This window comes from Anoplophora glabripennis, unplaced genomic scaffold, assembly GCF_000390285.2.
Source record: "Anoplophora glabripennis isolate ALB-LARVAE unplaced genomic scaffold, Agla_2.0 scaffold601, whole genome shotgun sequence".
Classification (NCBI taxonomy): Eukaryota; Metazoa; Arthropoda; class Insecta; order Coleoptera; family Cerambycidae; genus Anoplophora; species Anoplophora glabripennis.
In genome coordinates, this window is record NW_019416677.1 from 9,965 (window position 1) to 35,159 (window position 25,195).

Genomic DNA, 25,195 nt, shown 5'->3' on the forward strand with positions numbered 1-25,195 from the left:
TTTTGTTTAAATTACTATGAAATTGACCAAAGTGGTATTAATTCAAGAGCGATTTTCTCAGAAACCGTTGAAGATAACAATTTGAAACAAGAGTACCTTTTTAACGTAAAACAGTTCAGGAAAACGGAATTTGCTGTCCAATTTGTTAAAAAGTCAAAGATGAAAAAGTTACACACGCAAAGTAGCAAGGGCCCTCCCGTATCCACCCCAATGGACCTTGTGGAAATAAATCCATTAGTCCATCAAATTGTTCATCAAAATTTAGATGTGTATACTAAATTTCATTCATTTATCACAACGCGATTGAGAGATATTGCAAAAAAATGATTTCCATTCCTCCCTCTTCAATGGGTCCCTGTGCCCTTAGGAAGCATTTCCGGACTCATGTTCATATGAACTTTCTTACTTAGTTTTGATCATAGAATCGGCCTGTTTAGGGTTGGCAGCTAATTATGAGACACCTTGTATATATATAGGCAGTCCTCGAATTACATCGTTTCGAGTTGTGTTGACAATATTTTAACACCAGTCCCCCAATTTAACGTCAATGGTTTCGAGATACGTTATGGCCTATTTCCTATTTCACAATATTTTTAAGGAATATGATCCAAATTTTGAAAGAAGTTTTAATGTTAATAACAAAATTATTACTTCCTACCAATGTTACCAAGAAATGTATGAAATCAAGAAAAACGAAGGAAATTAAGGTCGAATTGATACGTTTGTAAACCAATGATTTAGTCTTTATTATTGTTCTTTCTATTTTTTCAATTGTGCAATAAATATGTACCAAATACATGGTTTGTTTTGGAAATAAAATGATTATTTAATATTAATATGTAGTTTTTTATATTATTTGTTCTGATAGAACCTAACTTCTTCACTTTATATAGAAATAGATTAAAAAAATTAATCGACAAACATCGTTTCGATTTACGTCATATTTTGAGAACTGAACATGCCGTAAGTACGAGGACTGCCTGTATCTCCAAATTCATATACTCCCGGTAGATTTAGTGAGACTTTATTATAAATATTGAATTTAATGTCATCTAATCTCCATGAACAACATTTGAACCATATCAGATGTGTTTATAGTACCTATATGATTTTTAGAGGGTTTTAGAGCCTATTTTGTTAAAAAATAGTGTTGCATAAGGTAACAATAAAGTTATTGCCAATGCATGTGGTTTCATAATGTTCTTAAAGATTAGTACCTAATGTTCAAACTACCAACCCCATTGAAAATTTTTTATTTTAGCCGAACTGGGCGACTATGATGAATCTCAGCATACTCCCGCAACAGTTTCCGAGTTTCGGTTCGTTCCGAATCAGACCGAAGAAATGGAGATAGACATACTTGAAGAATTTAAGAAATGTAAAGGCTTATCTCCCGCACACGCCGAACAGAGTTATTTAAATGAAGTAAAATGGTTAGAAATGTACGGTGTGGATATGCATACTGTCTTAGTAAGATGAGAAATATGTATTTATTCAAATTGGTGATGATTAACTTTTAGGGGAAAGACAGTATGGAATACAGATTAGGTCTTACACCTACAGGGATTTTAGTTTTTGAAGAGCCTAATCAGAAAATCGGGTTATTTTTTTGGCCAAAAATTGGCAAACTGAATTTTAAGAAGAAAAAGTTGACTTTAGTTGTCGTCGAAGATGATGACCAAGGAAGAGAACAAGAACATACTTTTGTATTTAGGTAAGAAAAAAACTCATATATTTATACACATACAGGGTGTAAATTTAGAGTGTAACTTTACAACAACTCCATTATATTTAGATGTTTCTGTTCGGAACATCATGTATCATGTGGAGCTTGTATGTTAAAAATGTTTTTGAGTTTTTAGCACTTTTGTTTTTTGCTTAAATGAATTTAGTACAAACTATGTATAATTTTAAGTCATTATGTACAATAGTCGGAGATGAAAAAAGTATTTGTAGGTCTATTTTTTATTCTATGTATCTGCACTAACTGTTATCCATATTTGTCGGGCGTTCAAGAGACTCGCGTTAAATGTAATCATTAGTTGTTATAAGCCTTCTAAATGAACCATTTGACAATAATTAATAATTGTTGTACCACCAGAAAATGTCATTGGCAAACAATAAAAACTATGAAATATAGAAAAATAAGTATGTCACTTTCTGTAAATGATTAACAATCATTCAGTATTTTCATCAGTATTTTCATTTTCAGTGTTAAATGATCAATATAGAGTTGTAAATACATTAATTAGAAACAACATACTAGTCATATCCACAAAGTAAGAGTACATTGAGGTTGAAGGCGACTATATCGAAAAATAGTGTTTGTGTACTTTTCAGAATTCAAGAAGGTGCTATATTTTTTCTTGATTTTTTAGATTCTTGGAGAATTTAGTATTCGTTTTTATGAAAAATGTTTACAACTTTTATTATTACTTGTATTGTAGTACCTATACTCCGCGGTCGAAATTATAGAGAGTGACTCATCGCTAGCTTTTGGACTAGTAAGGGGGATGAAGCGTGCCGGGAACGAAAATCCATTGGCGTGTCTGCGTAAAAGGCAACAAGATATAGAAAATATTGAAAAAACATAATAAAACATAACATCTAATATTTTCTACGGTTTGCTATAATCGGCATTTTGATCCATTTTAATTATTACAGCATTTTAAAACGTCCCAGTTGTGTTTTTTTAATTTATAAATTTATTATAGCCATGGAATTAGACCCCTCGTCTACGCTTATGCTATGACGTTTCTCAGGACTGGTAAATCAAGTCCGTTTACACCCACTAAAGAAGCATTTCCCTATTCCCTACCAAGTGCAAAAGACAGAGATAGAATATAGATCGACGTTCAGTGTAACTCAGTCTATAGACGATTATAGATTCTATCGATGTGCGTAGCGAGCGGCACAAAGATAAACAATATTGAACCGTATAAAAATTATTTTATAATTTATACGCATTATGGTAATAGTGTTTTTATATTATGTCTGAATCACTCTCTATAATTTCGACCGCGGAGTATAGACATGATGAAAGAAAAATTAATGTTTCACTTGTAACAAAAATATAGGGTGGTCCATTTGAAATAAAGTATAATAATTTTGTGATTTAAAAATAATATAATCACATTTTTTATTTTAGAAGGTGCTGCTCCACATAAGATTTTAGAGATACTCTAACCTAAATGTATGAAAAACACGTTTTTTTAGGTTATTTTACATCATTTTTCTCCGCAACACTTCTCAAAGTACTAATCTTAAAAATTCATGTCCAATCATTGAATATTTATTTGGCATATTCGTAGAAACTTGGAAATTCCACTTTACCATGCCATGGGATTCAGTAGTCTGCCATATTAGTTTTTTTTGCTTGAAAATTTAATCATCAGTGTTATGGGATTACAGAATCTATGGTTTTAAAATTTTACTGTGTCGAAATTCCATTTCAAGTGCTATGGGGTTATAGACTGTGGTATGTGAATTTTATTCTGAGTGGAAATTCCATCCTCAAGGTTATGGTGTTATAGAATCACCTCGCCTGAAATATTGGATCCACCATCTTGAATTTCAAAAGTATAATGCAACATTTGGATTCAATGACCGCAACAATCTCAGAGTACAGTATTGGGGGTCATGAAGGCTTGCAGGGTCATATTTAAAAAAATTAAGTTGATGATAGTCCTGGAGAGACAAAATTTTACATATAAAAATTTATTATGCCATTGGCAAAGGGCAAAGGGCAAAGAAAGTGTTCTTTTCTTTAATATTACCTTAAACCAATTACATTAGCCTTGATTATTTAGAGGCATAATGTTGGTCCCCTGATTATGCAACTTTGCCCTCCATTTAAGCTACTTCGTATCTCTTAGCGTTTACGAGATCCCTGTAGTGAGAAGCTTTGTAACAGCCTGTATATCCATATTTTCTTTTAGAAATTTTCTGTAGTCGACAACATTTTTTTCAGATGTAAATTCTGTTTTCTTTTTCATCCACTATTTTGGATTCTGACTTCATATTCGTAATCGTCAACCTTAGAAAACCTGAAATTCCAGTGGAATTTAAGTGTTTGTTATTAAATTCTTCTGTCTTTTTCTTCATCTGAAGCTACTCAATTTCTGAATATCAATGAATACACCAGATTAATTAATTTCCACAGATGACTTCTCGGAAAAGAAAGAAGATATTCGAATGATTCAAAATAGATTTGGAAAGGGGAAAAAGTATTTTCAGATTCTATAACAAGTTCTATTGGAAAAATTACCTTGTTATGTAACATAACCTCAAATATAACAAAAAAAAACGTATTTTTACCACTTTTAGGTTAGGATATCTCGAAAACGTGATGTAATGGGGCAATTCTGAGGTCGAATTTAGATTCATGTCAAAAACCTTTGGAAAAATATAAATTAAAAAAAATTGTTTGTTTTGGTATTTGATCTAAAACACCTTGTATGGTAATATATTTTTGAATTACGAGCCGCCATTATCATACATAATATTCCGAAATCAAACTTCTTACATGTCATGGCCCCAGAGATATTGAATAATGACACATTAAATTTACACTTTGCATAATTTTTTTAAATTTTAGGTTGCATAACGAGAAAGCCTGCAAACACCTTTGGAAATGTGCCGTTGAACATCACGGTTTCTTCCGCCTGAGGGCTCCGGTAAAAGGTCCCAATGCAAGGCAAAATTTCTTTAGGATGGGTTCCAGGTTTAGATATTCTGGTCGAACAGAATACCAAAGTACCTATCAGAATAGGGCTAGACGGACAGTTCAATTAGAAAGGAAACCTAGTCAAAGGTTGTCCAATTTTCTGAATTAATTCTTAAAATTTATTATATGAATTTAATGTCTCCTCTTTATAGGTACGGGCGAAGGCAGAGTCATGTCTTAAGGGAACGGGAAAAAGAAAATCAACCTATGTCTTCGACGAGCAGTGAAAAGTCTACTGCTACCAACGAACCTATTTATTGTACAGTGAAAGATGACATATCCAAGAGTATTACACCGACGCCATCACCTATTATACCAACAGGTATTTCAAACATATTTACATTTCCGGAAATGTGGAACAACTATAGTTTTATTAATATATAGGGTGTTTCATGACGAACTATACGTACTGTAATTGCAGAATGGACCACTTAAATAAAGTCCCGTGTCAAAATTTGTGGATATTCGGTGATTCATGACCTTTTACCAAATATGTTTGTGAAAATTAATTTTTTGTATGTACCACATATCTCTGAAGAACAACAGACTCTTGAAGTCAGAACTCCAAAATTTCAGGACAACATTGGGAAAATTTACAAATTTTGTTGGTCATTCAAAACAGTTCCCCTGCATATTTCAATTTACTATTTCATATAGCATACTGAAAGTACACTAGTATTGTTTCATTGCAATGTGTGATGGTAATAGTTTAAGTAACTAGGTGGATCTCACAGGGTCTAACGACACTTATAGTATATAATAATTTAATAAATGGAATTCTAAATAAAAAATTTAGATAAATTTGGAACGAATACATTGAAGATGAATTTTTCGAGACAAAACGTCTGAATCTGGTTCGGGCTGAGGCAATACATTATTGGGGGTCATGAAGGCTTGCAAAAAATGTAATAAATATTGCAGGGTTGTATTTAAAAAAATTAAGTTGATGATGATCCTGGAAAGACAAAATGTTACATAAAAAAATTGATTATGCCATTCGATAGAGGGCAAAAAGTGTTCTTCCTTTTTCAAGATTACCTCAAACAAGGTTGAAATGAAACAAAAATGGATTCCCAACATTTCGGTTTTTTTCAAATATTTCGAAAACTAATGTTAGCCTTGAATTTTTAGAAGCATAATGTTGGTCCCATGATATTATGCAACTTTGCCCCCATTTAAGCTACTTTGTATCTCTTACCGTTTCCGAGATCCCTGTAGTGAGAAGCGAATTTGTAACAGCTTAAAGATTAAACAATTTTTTTCAAAAACGCATTACTTATGTCTTTTTCTTTCTGTCAGATTGTACAATTTTATCAGCATAATACAGGGTGCGGCGAAGTGATAGGAACTATTCGGGATGTCAATAAAAACCAAACCACACAAAGCAAAGAAGACAGTTTTTTATTTTTGGAAACTACATATGCTATTGATCTATGGATCATCTGTTGTGGAGTCGCAGCAATTTCTTGTCAAATTCTGTGGTCGATGTCTAAAAACACTCGATTTGAGATATCCCCAAAAGAAAAAAATTGCAGGGGGACAAATCAGGCAAATGGGGAGGCCACCCGAGGATACCCCGATCCTGCTGGAACCATCTTCTTCTTCTTCTAGTGGTTGGTCCTAATAAGTCCCATAGCACTGCAGCCTGATTAGGCCTATTGTGCGTCCCACTACTAGTCCTATTCAGCAAGTAGATTTGTCCTTTCTACAAAGTCCAAAAGCTTTCTTGCTGACACTTCTCTCAGTCCCTTGGGTTCCAAATAGGGTCTCCCAAGGAGTGCCATTCTGCTACGTGCAAATCCCGGGCACTCGCCCAGGATATGCAGAGAAGTTTCATCTGCCGATTCACAACCTCGGCAGACCGGACTGTCTACAAGCTTTAGTTGGAACCATAGATCTTCTCGCTGATGATCGTTTAACTCGTTGATTTTTGGACGCAAAGAATTGTTTAACATATCAAAATAGCGATCTCTGTTGACTGTTACCGTTACTCCATCCTCTTCGAAAAAGTAAGGACCCCACACCGAACTCAGATACTGCACGTCAAACGGTAACCTTTGGACTGTGAAGTGGTCGCTGATAAAGTTCCTGTGGATTATTTCTCGACCAATAGCGGAAATTCTGCTTATTCACAGCGTCCGATAGGTGGAAATGAGCTTCGTCGCTGGACATGAAAACAGCTGCTGGGGGAATGTTTCGAAGAATATCCCGGCACAAAGTACGGGTTTCAAAATCTCTTTCATTTAATTCTTGCACCACCATCATTTTGTACGGATGCATTCCGAGTGAGTTGTGTAAAGTTCACCGAATGCTTTGATCCGACATTCCCAGTGCAACTGCATGCTGACGTGCTGAATGCCTGGGAGACTGCTATATGGAGATTCTTTAACTGCATTCACATTTTCCGCTGTTCTTGCTGTCCTTGGTGGGCCAGTAAATTTTTGCTTAAGTGCAGAACCTGTTTCACGGAAATTTAAAAACCTCTGCCCGGAACCGCACCATGATGACCAACATCAAACTGATTACGGAAGGCACGCTGCCTCATTTCATCATTTCTAATGATCTCCTCCACTGCGAAAGCGCGATGAGCTCCGGTCCAAGCTATGTCGATAATTGAAAATGGCACAAACTTATCTACCTAAGGCGACCGCGTGCACAGCGTTGCTGCTTCCGCAAATCGAGCAACGACTATTTGAAATCGTGCCTATCAGTTTGCCGCACCCTGTATTTCTCTTTTTCATATAAAAGTAAATCAATGTAAAAAAATAAATGATCTAAAGTGGCTGATAGCATTCTTCGTTAAGATACCGATTTCTTAGTTACTGGTCATTTAGCCATCACTAGATGTTAAAACCAAAAGTTTTCCCCTATCCCTATGCTTTCAAAGTAAAGGGTCAATATTTTTTGAACTTATAATAGTATTCCTTTGGTCTTCATTATATTTGATTGTTTAGTTAGGATTTAGTTTCTGTCCATTTACTTGATGTACCTACGTCATGTTTTTCAATTATTGATGTTTTTGACTTTTCATCGTTAACTTTAGGTTATGCTTTCTGAGCTGTTCCTTCAGATGGTTTAGGTAATATTGTAATTCTTTCCCACTATCACTTACTATTTTTTTATCATTTTAAATTTCCAGTGTTTTCTTCATTATTCTTATATTGTTTAGTCTATGACAACATTAAACAGGAGTGAACTTAATATCCTTGTTCAAGGTTTTACTTGTTCTTTCATTTGTTATTATTAATATATTTTCAATGATTTGGTTGAGATTTTTTGTATCTTCGATTCATATTTTATATTTTTTCAAACTTCTTAAAAGCAAAGACAATAATTGTTAATTTTTCTTGGTAATCTTTCTTAGTAATCCTTTATAATGTTTCTTATTGTAACACATATTTATTGTTTAACTTAATGTAGGAATTCTAACCTACCATAAATTATATAATAGTTTTAACTGTTCTCAATGATAATGTTAAAAAGCTGATTAAAATATGTACTTTCAATATGCTGTATGAAATAGAAAAAATATGCAATGCAAACTTTTCAGAATGGCTACAAAAAAATGGAAATTTTCCTGATACTGTTGTCAATTTTGACAATCTGACTTTGACTTTCAGTAGATTACAGAGTATGTATATGAAAAATAAATGAAAGTGTAATTTCTGAGTAGGCAACAGAAAAAATATGTGAATTTTATGAATTGTCTCAAAAACTATCTGTTCGATTTTATTCAGGTTTATTTTATTTGAAAGTATGCATGTTGAGGTATGCCGACAAATTTCTTTATAAATATATGTCGATTGGGAGCGCTGTTGTCGTAGCTGGTGTAAAAAATAACTTCAAAAAGATTCTTGAAATATAATGTAGGATTTAAAAAAAAAATCATTCAATTTTAATGTCCGACCTTTCTGGCTTTACAAAAGAAAAATAATTAAGTGAAAAAAAATCCTACGTTCCGAAGTAGAAAACCTGTGTGAAAATATTGTGTCAAATTATGGAAGCAGTTGATCGAGCTGTTTTCTGAGTATTTTGGGGACCTCTGAATAGTATCTTTCAATGTTTCAAGATAATAACGTTTGAAGTTTGGCAAAGAATTGACACGCTTGGTAAATTAGTTGCTTCTTTTAAATCTCCCATTTTACAGTTCTTGGAATATCAAGATGACATTTACACACGATATTCTTAATTTTCTAAACCTGGAGACTTGCAAAAATCGATTTTTATAAAAAAATTATAATAATTACATAATATGCAATATTGAAAAAAACTTTTTTACTTAATCATTGGAATTCCAATTTGAAATTTACACACAATATTCTTAAGACTACAAACTTTAAAATGAACAAAAATTTGAAAAAACATTTTTGTCTACTCGGATATTCCCCCTTAAAGTACTTGAATAGTTTAAAACCTAGAACCAATATAAGTTATAGTGGAAATGCATGGATAAACTTGTATATCTACAAACATTAACCCACAATTTATTTAAGTGATCATTCCATACTCATCTACATTGCCCTCCACTGTGCCATTACGGTACGTACAGTTTGTGATAAAGCACCCCTTATAATTAATATAAATAATGTAAATTATAGGTCCTGAATCGATTGGTGTAGAAAGTCGGAACAGCTTTGGCAAGGCATCAATTGGACAGAATAGTTTTGGAAAAGCCTCTGTTACTTCTTTTGGAAAAGCTTCAACCGGAAATTCGTTTGGGAAAGCATCTCTTGGTTGTGGTTCTACGTACAGGTTAGTTATTTATTATAATAATGATGATTATGATGAAAGATGATGATGGTGATAATGATTATAATGTTGATTATTGATGATGATGATGATGATTAGAGCCTGATGTAATCTAATGAATTATCATCGATATCAGAAATTATCCGCTTTTGGCATTTAAAGTTTTAAAATGCATAGCAAAAATAGGAGTTGAGGAATTTGAAAAATTAAGTGTTCACAAACATAAAAAGGCTGGTGAACATTTGTCTTTTTTCTTTTTAATTTAATTATATATTTCTGCCACACTGGAAATAAAATGATATTTTAAGTTTATTTAATTTTTTCTATTTTCAATATGAATAGAAACAGAATATAGGAAATATTCTTCTTTTGTTTTGTTTTTTGAACATGTGCATGCTTATTGTAAATTGTGGCAACATTAATGGTTATAATTAATTAAACTGGCAAAATTCTAAAGTAACACATAGGAATAATGAAATAATAGTGGTAGTATTCAAAATAAATAATTTATTAATTAACATAAAATAAATTCTTGTAGATTCATTTTTCAGTTTGATATTTTTTAAAAATATAATCTTTTTTGGTATTATATTCTCCTTGTTTTTAACGCTTTCACCTTCTATTTCTTGGATATTTTCAGCTTCAGTTTCCAACTGTTTATCAGTTCCATAGGTATCAGTTTTATAAGCCGTTTTCTTTCGCTCTTAGCTTTGAATCATGATCACTGAATCAGGATCAGACAAACACTAACTAGATCCATGAATCCAATTTCGAAGAGAACAGGATATCACTAGCCGTTTTGTTTCGCTATTAACTTTGAATCATGATCATTGAATCAGGATCAGACAAACACAAACTAGATCCATGAATCCAATTTCGAAGAGAACAGGATATCACTGTTTACTGTTGACGTTTTCCAACATAACCAAAATATCAATTTAAATAAAAAATAATAATTATGGATAAAATTTTTACCCTTCAACACATGTTACTGGTTAGTTAAGAACTTCAGGTTTCTGAAGTTTGCATTGTAAGTATTACCTATTAATTCCACATTTCAACAAATTTGATTGTTTTCTAGTCTGAATTAGTCCAAATTGAAACACCTATCGGTAGCAGCTCGTCCAGTTCTGACGAGGATAATAGAAAATATCATATTCGAATAAAAAAATTTGTGGAAATTGTTGTACCTCAGTATTCCATTACAGACTTTAAAGCTCATTTTAGAATGGAACGAACTACATTACAATCATTTATAGACATGTACAGGCCCAATATTTCACCACCAAGAGGTGGTTGGCCTCGAGTAACACCTGAAAAGGCTATTTTGGTTACTGTTTGGTATTTGGCGAATTTAGAAACATTTAGACAGATTGGTGATAGTTTTAATATCACTATAAGTTGTGCTTAAATACAACACAATAAAAAATATAATACAATTTTTTGTTACTGTTGCTACAAGTAAAATGGCCAAATGAAGATAAATGTCACAGCCATAGTATTGCATTTGCTCGAAAACAAGGGTTACAAGATATCATAGGTGCTATAGATGGAACTCATTTCCAAATAAACAGACCGAAACACCATCAGACTGATTATTGCAATAGAAAAGGGTACCATAGTGTGATCATGCAGGGAGTAGTTAATTCGGAAATGTTATTTATTGATGTTCGTGTAGGTGAACCTGGTTCTCTTCTACATGATGCCCGTGTCTTTAGACGATCATCACTTTATAGAAAAAGTATAGAGGATATCGATAGTCACTTTCATGGAAGGTATAAACTTCTTGGGGATTCAGCCTGTCCACGTTTACACTGGTTGGACACACCCATAAGAGATAATGGGCATCTTACAGCAGTAGAAACTGAATATAAATAATAATATAATAATAATATATATAAACATTCATCCACTAGAATAATGATAGAAAATGCATATGGCATTTAAAAGATTCAGATGATTGCAAAAATTTGATAACAATAAGTTATCTTTTATATCAAATTGTGTGATTACAGCATGTATTCTACACAACATATGTAAAATGAAAAATTATATTAATGATGAAATTTTTATTGAGGTTGAATATTTATATCTACTGTTTACTTCATTTATTTTTTATTTTACTTAAGATTAATGTACCTATCAAAAAAAAAATTAATTTAATTCTAACAAATTAAAAATAACAAAGAGAACTGTAATATAAACGTGTTAAATCTAAGAGAAATTGTGAGGTTTTCATTTCAGCACTAGTACAGTTGATCTTTTTGCGAATTCTAATGTGCGATATAACAGCACTTACTTCTTTTCTTCTTTGTTCAATTTTAATTTTTTTATTTTCTATTTCCAGTCTTTCCTTACGTCTTTTTCCTTTTTCTGTAATTTTTGGCTTTGGTACAGGAATATCATTCTTTACTATTTCTGGTATTTCAGAACCTGATTCTGTTTCATCTACAATATTGCTCGTTTAATTTACTTCGGATTCCCTAGCAGGCATTACTTCTTCATTAACTCCTACATCAATAATATTTAATGATGTAGTATTTGATAGTTTATTACCAAATATTTCGTCAAGTCTATCATAATATTTATAGTTTAAAGCACTTCTGCCAGTCTTCCGCAGTCCTCTATTGTCGTTGACAGCTCAATATATTCTCATCAAGTTGGCCCACTTCCTTCCTATTTTTTCAGCAGTTCGCTACAAGTAACATATTTCTTTTATAGATATTTTAACAGGTACTTTTTATTTACTTACAAAATAGTTATGTGCTGCCATTTCTTCCACAATCATTATCCAAACTTTTTTAATTTTTTTTGCATTATGGAAATCATCTTTGTGATTTTCATATAAAGATATCAACAACAATGTTTCCGCATCTGACCAAAATGCGTCATTTTCCTTATTTTTTGTTCAGCTGTTGCAGTTACACTCTGATGTTCATTGAAAAGTTGTTGTGCATATACTAAATCTGAAATAAACATACAGCTAATGTAGATGGATAATTTTCATAACTTAATTGAGAATAAAGATGTATGTAATGTACAGATATAAAGTATTATACTTTAGATCTCTGATGTAATGTTATTTACATTATCTAGGTACCTGTTGAAGCTCTATTGAAATCATCGTCTGTTACTTCCAAATTTACTATTATTCCTTCACATTCCAGTTGTAATATTTTCATAATATTAGCATTACTCGAATTCATTTTGGTATATCTATTTTTCTATGCAGAATTAAAATAAAAAATAGTAACTGCCGTCTTAGGGAAAAAAGAAGCCACCACAATTTTTAGGTTATATTAAATATATGATCGCGATCAAACGTTCGAATCACAGAAAAAGTTTGATTCATAGGGGAAAGGGGATTACCGATCCTGTTCATATAATCTGACAAGATCCGAAAACGGCAACCGAAAGAAAGCAGCTATAATTACTTAATAGTTGGTCAGTATCACTGACATCATTGCGATCACTTTGTACAACGGGTTCTTCTGATATATCCATTTCATTGTCTTATTTATCATTATCTTCTAAATCATTTACTTAGATGTTTGCATTTACAGCAGGGCCTCGATGATCCGAACACCGAAAATTTATACCCTGTTCGGATTCACGAAGCGTTCGGATTATAGTATGTAGACAATTTGAAAGGGATTTTTCGAAATAAAACAAAAATATTTTACATTATAATGTATTTATTTAAGTATGTACGTTAGATGTATGTTAGATAAAATGCTATTAATCACACTTTTTTAAAGAATTCTTAATATAGTGCTTTGACGAGTAGTATTTAGCGACATAGAAAATGCTTTATCCCTTAATTTACGTAGCAGCATTTTTTCCGGAATAGAAATGTCGACTTCATCTGCCTATTCCAAACAAAAAACGCACTGCGTGGCACTGGCGAGACAGAAACTGTGAGAAACGGCGGTTGCGCAGGGGTAAAGGGGCTCGTTCGGATTATAGAGGCGTTCGGACTAGCTGGGGTACGGATTATCAAGGCCCTGCTGTATATCTCAATTTGTCTTCCTCTGATAGAAACTTTAAATTTTCTTTGACAAGATTCTTTGTTCTTTCTACTGTCAGTTTATTTCTTTTTTTGGTCTTTATATTAGCATGTGTTTTAAAGTTGTACTGTAGTAGCTAGCATAGACAAGAATTTGCAAGCAATCTTACAGAGATGGGTCTTTGGGAAAACTTTCCAAGCTCTTGCTTTGTCCCAGCTACCTCGTTGAGTCCTATACTCTGTCAATTCACACAAGATCAAAGTTTCGTCAATGTCCATCGTTTGAAGATAAATTATTAGCTATAAAGCTCATGGCATCTTCAGATAAATTTCCTACATGATGACTAGAACATAGTAAACTTGCTGCTAATTGAACTTCATGAAATGGAAATTCTTTACGATTTGATAAATACCGAAATATTCTTACTTCTGTAGTAGAAAAATTCTGCAGGTTTCCATCTTACCTATATTAAGACGAATATATGCTAAAGTAGCTGCATCCCCTTTAAGATTATTTATAGCTTTGGATATGGGCTCAAGAAGATTGTAAGATCTCTGTACATTATTCCAAAAAATGTTCGTCGTCCATAATGATTTTTTTAATTTGAGCATCGATGCTATTCACAATAAGTGGATCTAGGCAACTAGCTTGTAGCTTTGTTTTGTTTCTATACTTACTAATGTAGTGCCCCATCTAGTGCCTATGGGTACCTTTAGAGAAATTAAACATTCATTTCGTTCGGCCTGTACCTTCATAAAGGTTTGTTTTGGAATGTTCTAATTATTAAAATATTGGATGACATCTTTAGCAGATGCGATCGCATGAGAGATATTTGGGATTTTTGTAAAATCTTTTGCTAATAGGTCATCCATAATAAATTATATGTGGATATTTGTTGGTTAACAATGTTAGGTGCATTATCTGTTACAACAACACTCACTTTGTCAGGATCTATCGAATCAATTTCTGTGTTTAACACGTTTTATGTACATTGTACATGTATTCACCTGTAATGTCGTTCAACTCCACTTTCAATAATTTTTAAAAATATTGTCTGAGGCATGGAAATTGCTATATTTATATGTGAGATGTTATTTATGTGTGTCCATCTCAAACAGTTTCACATATTCCTTGTTTAATAGGCTTGTAGCATTTTTTTTTTCATCCAGGCAATTTAAACCTTGGCTTGAGAAGCTTGATAAATTTTGAAAAGTACGGATCTTCAACAATTTGTAACGGATTAGAAGTTGAATAAATTCCTCGAGCCAAAGCCTCTTCCAATTTATTCTGCTCGTTTTTTTTTCATAGTGTACAAAAACTTAATCATAGAAACACTTCTAGAAGCTTCCGTTTCTAAGGAACTAATTGTACTGGTGGTAGATTGTTTACTGACCCATATTTTTATTTTTACCTTTTGTGGGCAACTCGAACAAGCCTCTAAATGTTTAAACATTTTACTGGCATTGGACAAATATTTTTTGCCTTTTGCATCTCTAATCGATAATCTTTTTTTTATTACGGTAATTAAACAAGTCTAGGATACAACAATCTTTCCATCAGAATAACGGATTTTCTGTTCTTCTAAGAAGGGGCTCCTGTATACATCGGTTAATTTCAACGACACAGTAGTAGGATTTTCTATTTCTGGGGATTTTTATCATATTCATCCCATACAGATTCTTTTACTGTTTCTGGCATCTTATGTACAGGCTCTATTTCCATTTCATATTCTGTTATATCTTTTTCATTTGTTTACAGTTTTACTCCATTGCAAAGCAGTGTTGCTGATTGTTTGACTTTTTCGTGTTAATATTCCCGCTATAACCCTCTTTTTGTAAATCAGGGATCTAGGAATGTTGTTTCGGTTAGTAGTAAATTGTCTGATTTATTTTGAATACGTTTTATTAATTGTTGATGCATACCCTCAAAAATAGTCGGTTGGCAAGTTATTTTCATTTTGCAAATTGTTACAATGTCTTATCAGGGCATTACTTATAATTAATTTAAATATTGTTACTTACGTTCTTTTCCGCATTTATTTCTGTTACTTCAAGAAAACATTCAGACCTTTACATGCAAGATCAAGGACCTTCCAATCATTTTGCGTTAATGCTTCGGATTCGAAGTTTATTAAAGCTAAAGATTCTTTCACTTTCAGGATTCGTTGAAATATTTTATAAATGGAGTTCTAACAGGCTGGACAGTCCTGTTTTAAGTTTAATACTTCATATTCATAGTTGTTTGGCTTCTCTAAGTTTTGCAGTTGCCACAGGGCTCTTCTTAAATTAGTTTTTACTTTTGACTGAACATGTGCAATTTATGGTGTGCACAAAGCACGGCAAATGTTTCCCCCCACATATTCTTACCACCTCTGTTACATTCACCACATTATTTGTTATTATGCCGAAAATTTTATTATCTTAGCCCTATTCATTTAAAATTATTTTGGTTTCATTTGCTAGGTTTACTGCTGTGTGCTTTGGGTGTATTGGAAGCAGTCTAGTAGAAACAATTTCATTTCACAGTTAATACAATACCACTGTCGTCTATGAAATCATTTTGCGTTAATACTTCGGATTCGATGTTTGTTAAAGCTAAAGTTGATATTAAAGGTTCTTTCACTTCCAGGATTCGTTGAAATATTTCATAAATGGAGTTTCAACGAGCCGGACAATCCTGTTTTAAGTTTAATACTTCATATCCTTTTTGTTGTTTGACTTCTCTAAGTTTTGCAGTTGCCACAGGGCTCTTATTAAATTAGTTTTTTCTTTTTAACTGAACATGTCCAATTTCTTTCAATGACATTTCTACAACTAGATTTATGGTGTGCGCAAATCACGGCAAATGCTTCCCACCTATTCTTACCACCTCTTTTATATGGGCTAAGCCCCATTCATTTAAAATTATTTTAGTTTGATTTGCTAGTTTTCTTGCTGTGTGCCTTTTGGTGTATTGGAATCAGTTTAATAGAAACGATTTCATTTCACAGTCTATGTCCTCTATGAAATGAACAGTAACAAACACCTATCATTGTTCAAATATGTCTAATCATCCATAGTTATAGAAACAGATGAATGTATTTGTTTTCTAACTTCATCAGATACTTTGTGATATAATTGTGGTAAAATATTCGAAATTGTTCTCTGCAAAGGCAGTGCATAATTCGGATTTAACATTTGTACAAATATTTGGAATTGTCTATTTGCAACAATATTAGAGGTTAATACTCAGAAGCTATCATTTTCACTAACTGAAAATCTAACTTTTGTAGGAGTTGGAGCGCCGTGGGACGATGAATTTGGTTTAAATTAAAGTCTTTCGTTCGATCTCCAAACACTTTTATTCTGCACACTACTTAAGCATTCTAGCAAGTTTACAAAAACGTAACCATACCATAACGAAAACATAACGTAACTACATCGTGTTTGCTTCCGTCGCTACACATTCGCACGACCGTTCTAGTGCCTAAAGCCACCACCAGGCCAGATCAGGCAGCAGTTTCAAACCTGGCTACTACACTTTGTACTTTTATTTTGCGACAAAGGTCTGTGGATAAAAGTATTGTCTGCGAGAACCTGCTGACTATATTTTAATTTTTTACATGGATTTGAAAAGTTACCTGCAGCAGAAGTACTGGCATTATTCGTTTTAGTCTGCAAGTCATTTGTGTTCTCAATTCTCAATTCTTTTCACTACACTGTTGTGGGATGCTTCGTATAAATCGCATAAATCCTGTGTTGAACCTCCTTTGATTGAAAATAATTACATTTGGCTTGTAAGTTGTGTCTTGCCTTCTCGAAGTGAGCCCAAATATTGTATGTTCTATTAGAGCTCATAGTTACATCTTACTGCAGTTCAGTAACAAGTATCTGCCTAAAATTAGATTAATGAATAAATATCACGAAACAGGCAATGCAAACTGTGAATTCAATCACCGACTGCTCCAACATTTCTATCATATTAGAATGAGAGGGGACAGAGAACGAGACACGAGGTATAGAGAAAGAGTAAGCATACACATCCACATCTACAATACCAGCTTGCCAGTTATTATCTGCATGCAGCACGAAATGTGATTCCTTGATGGGGATCTTTGTATCGATACATTTCGGATCGTATGAATCATTAGAAGGATCTGTATTGCCCATCTCTAATGTACTACATGAATTGCGGCTAATTTCAACTAATATTTTGTGCATACATTTACAACAATAGAACTGTGTAGAGAATCTTTGCAGCATATTTATGTCACTTTGCGGTATGGTTATCATTTTTTCATCCTGTTTTAAGCTTTGGAAGAAATTATAAGTATTTTTAATACCTATTTATTTTTATATATTATGAATATTTATCTCAATGGTATACCAGATGCTGATGATGGTGATGTGCAATCAGAATATTCACTGCACTTTTAAACTTAGAGGATTATACATATATTATGTATGGGAAGATATTTTACTTGTCTTTGTTCCATTAAAAGTACACTGAATTAATCGTCCACTACCTAGAAATTGATACTTGTGTATTCCTGTGTGGACTCTTATGATGATATTGAAAAATTTTATTTGGAAGTTTTTAATAACTGTATTAAAATTATGTGCGTGATGAGCCACATTAGGCGACAATCGGTTCTGAGTTCTGACGTTACAAATCAATGATGATCAAATAAAAAACATCAAAGTTGATGGATTATGTTGAAATTTATTACATAAATATAAATTTAATTGTCTTAAAGTAGTTGATGTTTTATACCAAAACAATACTTTAGCTTCACAGAATTTTTTTCTTCTCCTGGTGAGACCAATGAACTTAATTTTTTAGACGTAAAAATATGTTACAAATCACTTTTTAATATAATGTGAAATATAATGATTGTGTCCAAAATTTCAACTAATTTTTTTATTGCTATTAAGGAGGATCGGGTGCTTCATTTGGGGGGAAGGGGGTGAAGCAGAACTCGGGGGGGCCTATACTTACCGTGTTGTAAAATCATTGCTGTCAATGCAAAGAAAAATATTCTCTATGACTAGAAAGTAACTAGATTGAGATACTGGTGCGTCCTGCCGATTAATTAGTTTTTAAGTTAGACTTAATCTGTACAATTAGCGACACTTTTATTTTTAATATTAAAACTCGCGGAAAAATAAAGGTGTGAGGTTGGACCGAAGACCCTGTCCGCGAGTGAACCATTCGATTCCGAGAAGTACACGCAAGACGATAGATTCGCCGCTCGTCACGCTTTTGATTTTTATTTTGGTGCCTTCTTGGTGATTGGTGTTGTTGCTGCAATTAAGGGGTAAGTGTGCAACTTCACCTTCGCAATTTTTTTTTCTCTTTAATTTGGTCATACAGTCCACAAACGCAACAGATACTTGCTTGTAGATATTGAATAAAATCGAGTTTAAAATACTTAAAATTATATATTTCTATTCCACAATTATTATTTTTTACCCAATATGCAGAAATAAATGTGAAATGTTGCAACAGAAATGTGACAACAGCGCACGAGTATGCTGAGTTTATTATTTGTAAGTTGGCAGTCCTTGTCATGTATATAGACATTATGCTATGTGATCGCTCGCACAGCCGATTACTTTAACCTATAAAATGTCGGATGAAGAACAGAGTCGGTAGAAAGGAAAATTTGTGACCAAAAGAAAGTATGAGTCCTTGAGAATTAGAATAGAAAATAGCAAAAGAAGAGGCTGTTGAAGAGAAGATTGTGGAGCCAGAGCCTCCGCACACCGTTCGAGCGCATCGACAGAGTGGCACAAAGCATACATTGCTCTTTTTGCAAAGAACTTTTATGTATTTTAAATTATCTACATACTGTGATCACAAAATGATACACTTGGAAAGGTTTAAATATGATTTAGTTACATGCATGAGTAGCATACTTCTATGTTGCACTTCTGTGAATACAAATGTTCCTTATAAGACAAGGATTTAAAGCGATTGCATTTATGAAAGTATAATACAATTTGGTATATGTAGTATTATACTGTGATAAAATGTTATTGCTAAAAATATTCTAAAAAATATACCGAAATTATTGAAATGTTGTTTTTAAAATGAAAAATTGATATTAAAATTGTCATAATATGTCGAAATGCATAAGATTGTTATATAAGCTGTGATGCAAAGTATAAATATTTCATTGTTTATATGATGCTATATTTTTACTTCTTGTATTGAAAGTTTATCGTACTTTATAAATAAAAAAAGATTTCAAGAAACATATTTCATTTGAAAATATCCCATTTTATATTATTGTTCCAAATTGAATTACACAAATAAACACAAGTTGAATTTAATCCATTTTTAATGACTAATTTGTGTATCGAAACGTTTTTTTTAATTTCCCGCTACCTATTTTTTCGTCTTACCATTTACATTTTTTTTTGCCCGTTATTCGATTGTAAAAGTATGCATCGTAGCATTTCCCATAAGAACCTATGTTAAATATTCACATTTTTGGCATTAACCCTTTCACTGCTTCAAACGTATATATTCGCTAAACATTTATAGGGCTCAAACTGCTCCAGACGGATTAATTCGCATGAATAGTTAAATTGGATCAGGCTGCTCAAACTGTATATATTCCCAACCATGCGCATTAGTGACTCGGTTATTGCAATTGGTAAGGCGAATTTTTGCGGGCGAGCTTATACCGATTGTGACAAATATTTTTATGGAAAGAGGTACTGGTAATAATACCAAGATTGTTCATGTTTCTTTCAGTTTCTATTTAGTACATATACTGTATTTTATTCAAAATAAAATCGTAAAATTTATCGTAAACCGTAATTTAACACAACATAATGTAAAACTATAAGTGGTCTAACTGCTCCAGATGTATATATTCGCACGCGATAAACTTTCGCGCACGGCGCGGTAGTTCAGACGTATTGCGCAGCGAAAGGGTTAATTAAAAACAAAAACAAATCAGTAAATAATTCAAGAATAATAATTCACAGAATTTGATTTCGCATTGCAAAAATAATATATCTCAATAATACGAAATTGATCCTCCTTAACTTATATGGCTTAGACAATTGCGGGTACCCTGTACAAGTCAAATGTTGAAAAAAGGTTAGCTGCTGTACATGAATTTCTCGTGTCTACTAACTCCATTCGTGGACACACATCATATACATGTTTATGGTTTTGTAAAAATATTAAATATACAGGGTGATTCAGAACTTCTCCAAAAAAAATAATTTTTGGACATATAGGAGACCCTTACAAATACAATTTTGTAAAGAAAAAATCAAAAAGGGCAGTTCGAAAATGATTTAAAAATATGCTTCTGCACGGCACTGGAAACTGGTCCACTGTAAAACCTGATCAAATTCAACTAATTTTACCGTTATTGTTATTATTAATTAATAAATTTAATTTGTGGTTTTAAATAATAAAATAATTTGAAATACCTGGTATTACAACTGTACAAAATTTTATCCACCGACGTGTAAACACAAATGTTGTCTTGCTTCACCATAAATTAAAACGATATCCGTCAACTCCGAGGAGCTAGAAAATGCAAACCATTTTTGACACTAACTACTAAAAAACTATTGTAAACACTATCACAACGACGACGATTGTAAAATCGGATTTCAGTATTCGGAGTCGCTGAGGCCACGTGGCTCTCCACGCGTATGGCGAATGACGCTAGAGACTAGGTATCCAACTATGTAATGGTTGAATGTACTAGAACTTCAATAATTTTTTTCTCGGATTTTAGAAAAAAACTTTTTTTACGATATTGACTCACACCGCACACGCATCACACCGCATCTATTCCCAAATTTTTTTGGATAATATGTGAATCACCCTGTATACAAAATAATAGTTACTAATATTTAGTAGTTGTACTTTTACTTATGTCAACCCTGCTTATATGTTCTTCCTTTTCAGTCCTGTTCTGTGCGTACCGCGGAACATGTCTACCACATCAACTGATTCTTTACCACCCATCAGCCCAACACCCTCGAATACTGACAGCCAGTTAGACTTTTTGTTTAAAAGTCTGGCCAAGGAGTCACTCTGCGGCTTTAACAGAGACGAGAAAAGAAATGAAATCAACAAACTAGAAGGTGGTTTTTTTTTTTTTTTTCATTAATAGTAATTGTTGTACTAATTTTCTTGGATTCCTTAGAATCAGAACTTGATTGTGGGTCAAAGTCTTTACCTGCAGAAATACCAAATAACATTTCTAAAATCTCCGGCATAGCAAAACCATTACCACCAGGACAAATAAAGTGTAATATTTTGAAAGGTAAGCAACAAAATATGTTAACATGTCTCAATTCCTAATTGTAAGTTGAAGAAAATCCATTTCGGTTTGGGTAATTTTAATTAAGAACAGTAATTTAACACAAATTTTATTGTTGCATGTGTCTGTCTGTTCTTTTTTTAAGATTTTGATGTGGATTTCTTTTCAGGCCAGTTGATTAACTACTCGATAGTATAGAATCCAATGTCCAACATTTCCATTTCTCAGGTGGTGAACTTTTTGCGCAATAATTTTTATGCTTTACCGCTTATTTGTTTCTAACATCTTGCTTGTTGACTAATTTAGGGATTTTCAGTCATAGATCTTATAGTATAGAGTTTTAATGCTTTGGTGAATTTCTTCCTAATGGAATGATAAAAAAATATATAATTCTTGCATACAGTTTCTTTCACCGATATTGTACAGTGTGTTTTGAATAAAATGTGTTATTTATACAGAGATGGTAGAAACAGAATACAAATATTGTTTTTTGTATATTACCTACGTCTTGTGAGTCATCATGTTATAGCGGTAGCTAGCTGTGATCATTGCCTTTTAAGAAATAATTTTAAGTTTTCTGCATTGTGTCACATACTATAAAATTTCATTTAAAGAAAGAACTGTTAAAATTGCTAAAAATGCACTCAGGGAGAAGACCTGGTTCGCTGTTTGATGTTTAGGGACAAACTCTGGGTGCACAATGCTACAAACGCTGAAAAAACATTTCAACATTGTTTTCACGGCTGATTTAACTTGACGATTGCTGACTTGTTTTGAGGTCATACCCATAACACCATTAATCATCCCAGTGGTGATTTTGTCAAAAAAGTTCTTGTCTACTTCCAAGTGGTCCAACAAGTTACGCCACACAGCAACAGGATTCGGCTTTTTTTATCAGAGGCTAACAAATGGAGGACGACTTTTGCTGCAATTCTCGACTAAAATGCGTTACATTGAGCTCCACGAAAGCCAGCAATTTTATTTCCTTTTCACATTTTTATCAGTTCTGGATGTGGAAAGTCGACCCAGCCATTGAATGTCTTCGATCGCCATGTCGTCGCGTTTGAATCACAAATACCACTCATAGATTTGAGTTCATTTCAAGGCATATTCTTTATGACCTGTTGACAACATGTCAACTGCTCCCGGTGCATTTTTACCGAGCAGAAAATAAAATTTCAATGCCACATGCTCTTCTCGAATATCAACCATTTTAATAAATATAAGAGGTCAAAATAGTTGTCACACAACACTTTTAATCCTAATGTAACAATATACCATTAATAAAAGTTGTTGAGAAAAAAATTGGCAAAAATAATTTGGGTTATGTCACCTAGTCCACGAACATGCTGTCGCAACTTTTCTTAAAGAAAATTTTTTTTCATCTTTTACACGAATTTTAAGAAACAGGAAAAAAAGGTTAATTTATGGTTTTTTAGAAAATTGGCGGCTAAATTATAGTCTGTTTAGAAATGAAAGAGAGTAATAAAAGCTCATTATGTATGCAAATAGTAAATAAATGTAGTACTGGTGCTTATATTCAATATTTTTATATTATGTTTTATCAGTATAGATGAGGTGTACTTTTAACAAAACTTTGTGCAATCGGACTGTACTAAAATGTAGCAGGTAGCTAAAATTTAATCCCCAACAATCTGTCTTTCTCTATACCGCTTCAATTTCTCGGCCCATTTCTCTTATAAGTAAACAATATAAAAACAGCATTTCAAAACATGAGGCCACTTTAAGCATCTTAACCGGGTTAAGAGGGTTTTTAGTAATTCAAATAAAATTATTCAATATTATTATCAAAATATTTATTTAAATTTAATGAATAGACTTTTATTCCACACAAAAATATATGTATTTTGAAAATTCAAATTATGGTGAGTAAATGTAGTGTTGTATAAATGTACAATAAAGAAAATAAAAAAGTAGGTATATTAAAATTCATCCTCTGAATATTCTGATGAATTATCTTCGTCTCCTAGATTGATAACGATAGGTTCCACAGTAACGTCAATTAAATTATCGAGTTCCCACATTTTCTCCTCTTCTTTTTGTACATGATGTATACATCTTTGCCAGTTATCTGCAGTTACTCGTTCCAAGGAATTTTTTAACAAAATTTTCACGTCACTTAATTTAAACGTCGTATTATTTCGCGCTACATCTCCTTTTACCTGCGCCCAGACTAATTCGATTGGGTTAAGTTCACAGTGATAAGGTGGTAACCGTAGTACCGTTATTTGGCGATTTGTTGCCATTTCATCGATAACATATTTTTTCTGATCTTTATTAAGATTGACAAGTGTCAAAAGTTCCTTTTTCACCATATTTGTTTCAAAAGAAATGTTTTTTCCGGATAACCATTGAATTATATCGGCTTTCCTCCAAGCAGTCGTAGGCGTCCGCTCGGTCTGCCGTGAATGGTAACTGGCATTATCCATGACAATTACAGACCCCGGAGGAATAAGATCCAACATCTGTGTAAAATACTCTTCGAAAACATCTGCGTTCATGTCTTCGTGATAGTCACCTGTATTTTTAGATTCAAATAAAAGTAAACCGCCATCTACAAAACCACTGGCACTACCTATATGTGTCACTATTAATCTTCGCCCTTTACCTGAAGGTGCCTTGAACCCTGTTGAAAGTCCATCCAAAAATGCTTGTCGAAAACTTTTTACATTTTTATCTTGCCATACTTTTGTTACAGTATATCCCTCGTTGACCCAAGTTTCGTCTAGATAATAAATATTCCTCCCTTCGTCACGGAATTTTCTAATTGATCTTAAGTAGGATCTTCGCCAACAAATAATTTCATCTTTATCGATAAGAACTGACTTCCTGTTCTGCTTTTCCCAGCAAAAATTCAACTCTCGTAAGACGGCCCATAATTTGCTTCTACTGATTTTTGGCAAATCGTTGTCCTCTGAAAGTTCACTTAAAATTTTGTTTAGCGTTGGTATTTCTTTTTTAAAATAAAATGAGTGTACTTTTCTGCGAATGACATTTTTGAAGAAATCATCTATAACGACTTTTGACCTCCCTGTAGATGATTTTGGGGGATTTACAGTATCTTGTTCATTTTTTGTTTCCTTTAAAAGTCTGTAGATAGTCGATTTTCCAATCCCTGTCATTTTTGTTAGCATTAGTGTTACCCGATAATTACCTGAAACGAAATATTACCACGCCCATGGCCGGTTCTTATCTCGGGGTTTTATTACTCTCTTTCATTTCCAAACAGACTATAGAAATATTTACAAAATGACTAATGTTCAGCATGACTTTTACAGTTCGATATACCCAGAAGACCCCTGCGAAGTGTCATCTTGATCTTTGCTTTTGCTTTTTTTTTAATTCCCGATACGACCATTTTCACCTAATACAGTCTGTCAAAAATCACGGAAAAATTTTGGAAATTCTTATGAC

The 25,195-nt window shown here is 32.9% G+C and overlaps 1 protein-coding gene across 3 annotated transcripts in view; it reads left to right on the plus strand.

Moving 5' to 3' along the window:
* LOC108913429 (band 4.1-like protein 5) overlaps positions 1-25,195 on the plus strand; it is a 38,758-nt gene that overhangs the window by 7,594 nt on the left and 5,969 nt on the right. For all 3 annotated transcript variants that reach the window (XM_023455217.1, XM_023455219.1, XM_018718981.1), the window contains 7 exons: positions 1,262-1,470; positions 1,521-1,714; positions 4,598-4,813; positions 4,879-5,048; positions 9,325-9,478; positions 21,403-21,581; positions 21,644-21,763. In XM_023455217.1, the coding sequence (XP_023310985.1) occupies positions 1,262-1,470; positions 1,521-1,714; positions 4,598-4,813; positions 4,879-5,048; positions 9,325-9,478; positions 21,403-21,581; positions 21,644-21,763 (1,242 nt within the window). The remainder of the gene's footprint in view (positions 1-1,261; positions 1,471-1,520; positions 1,715-4,597; positions 4,814-4,878; positions 5,049-9,324; positions 9,479-21,402; positions 21,582-21,643; positions 21,764-25,195) is intronic.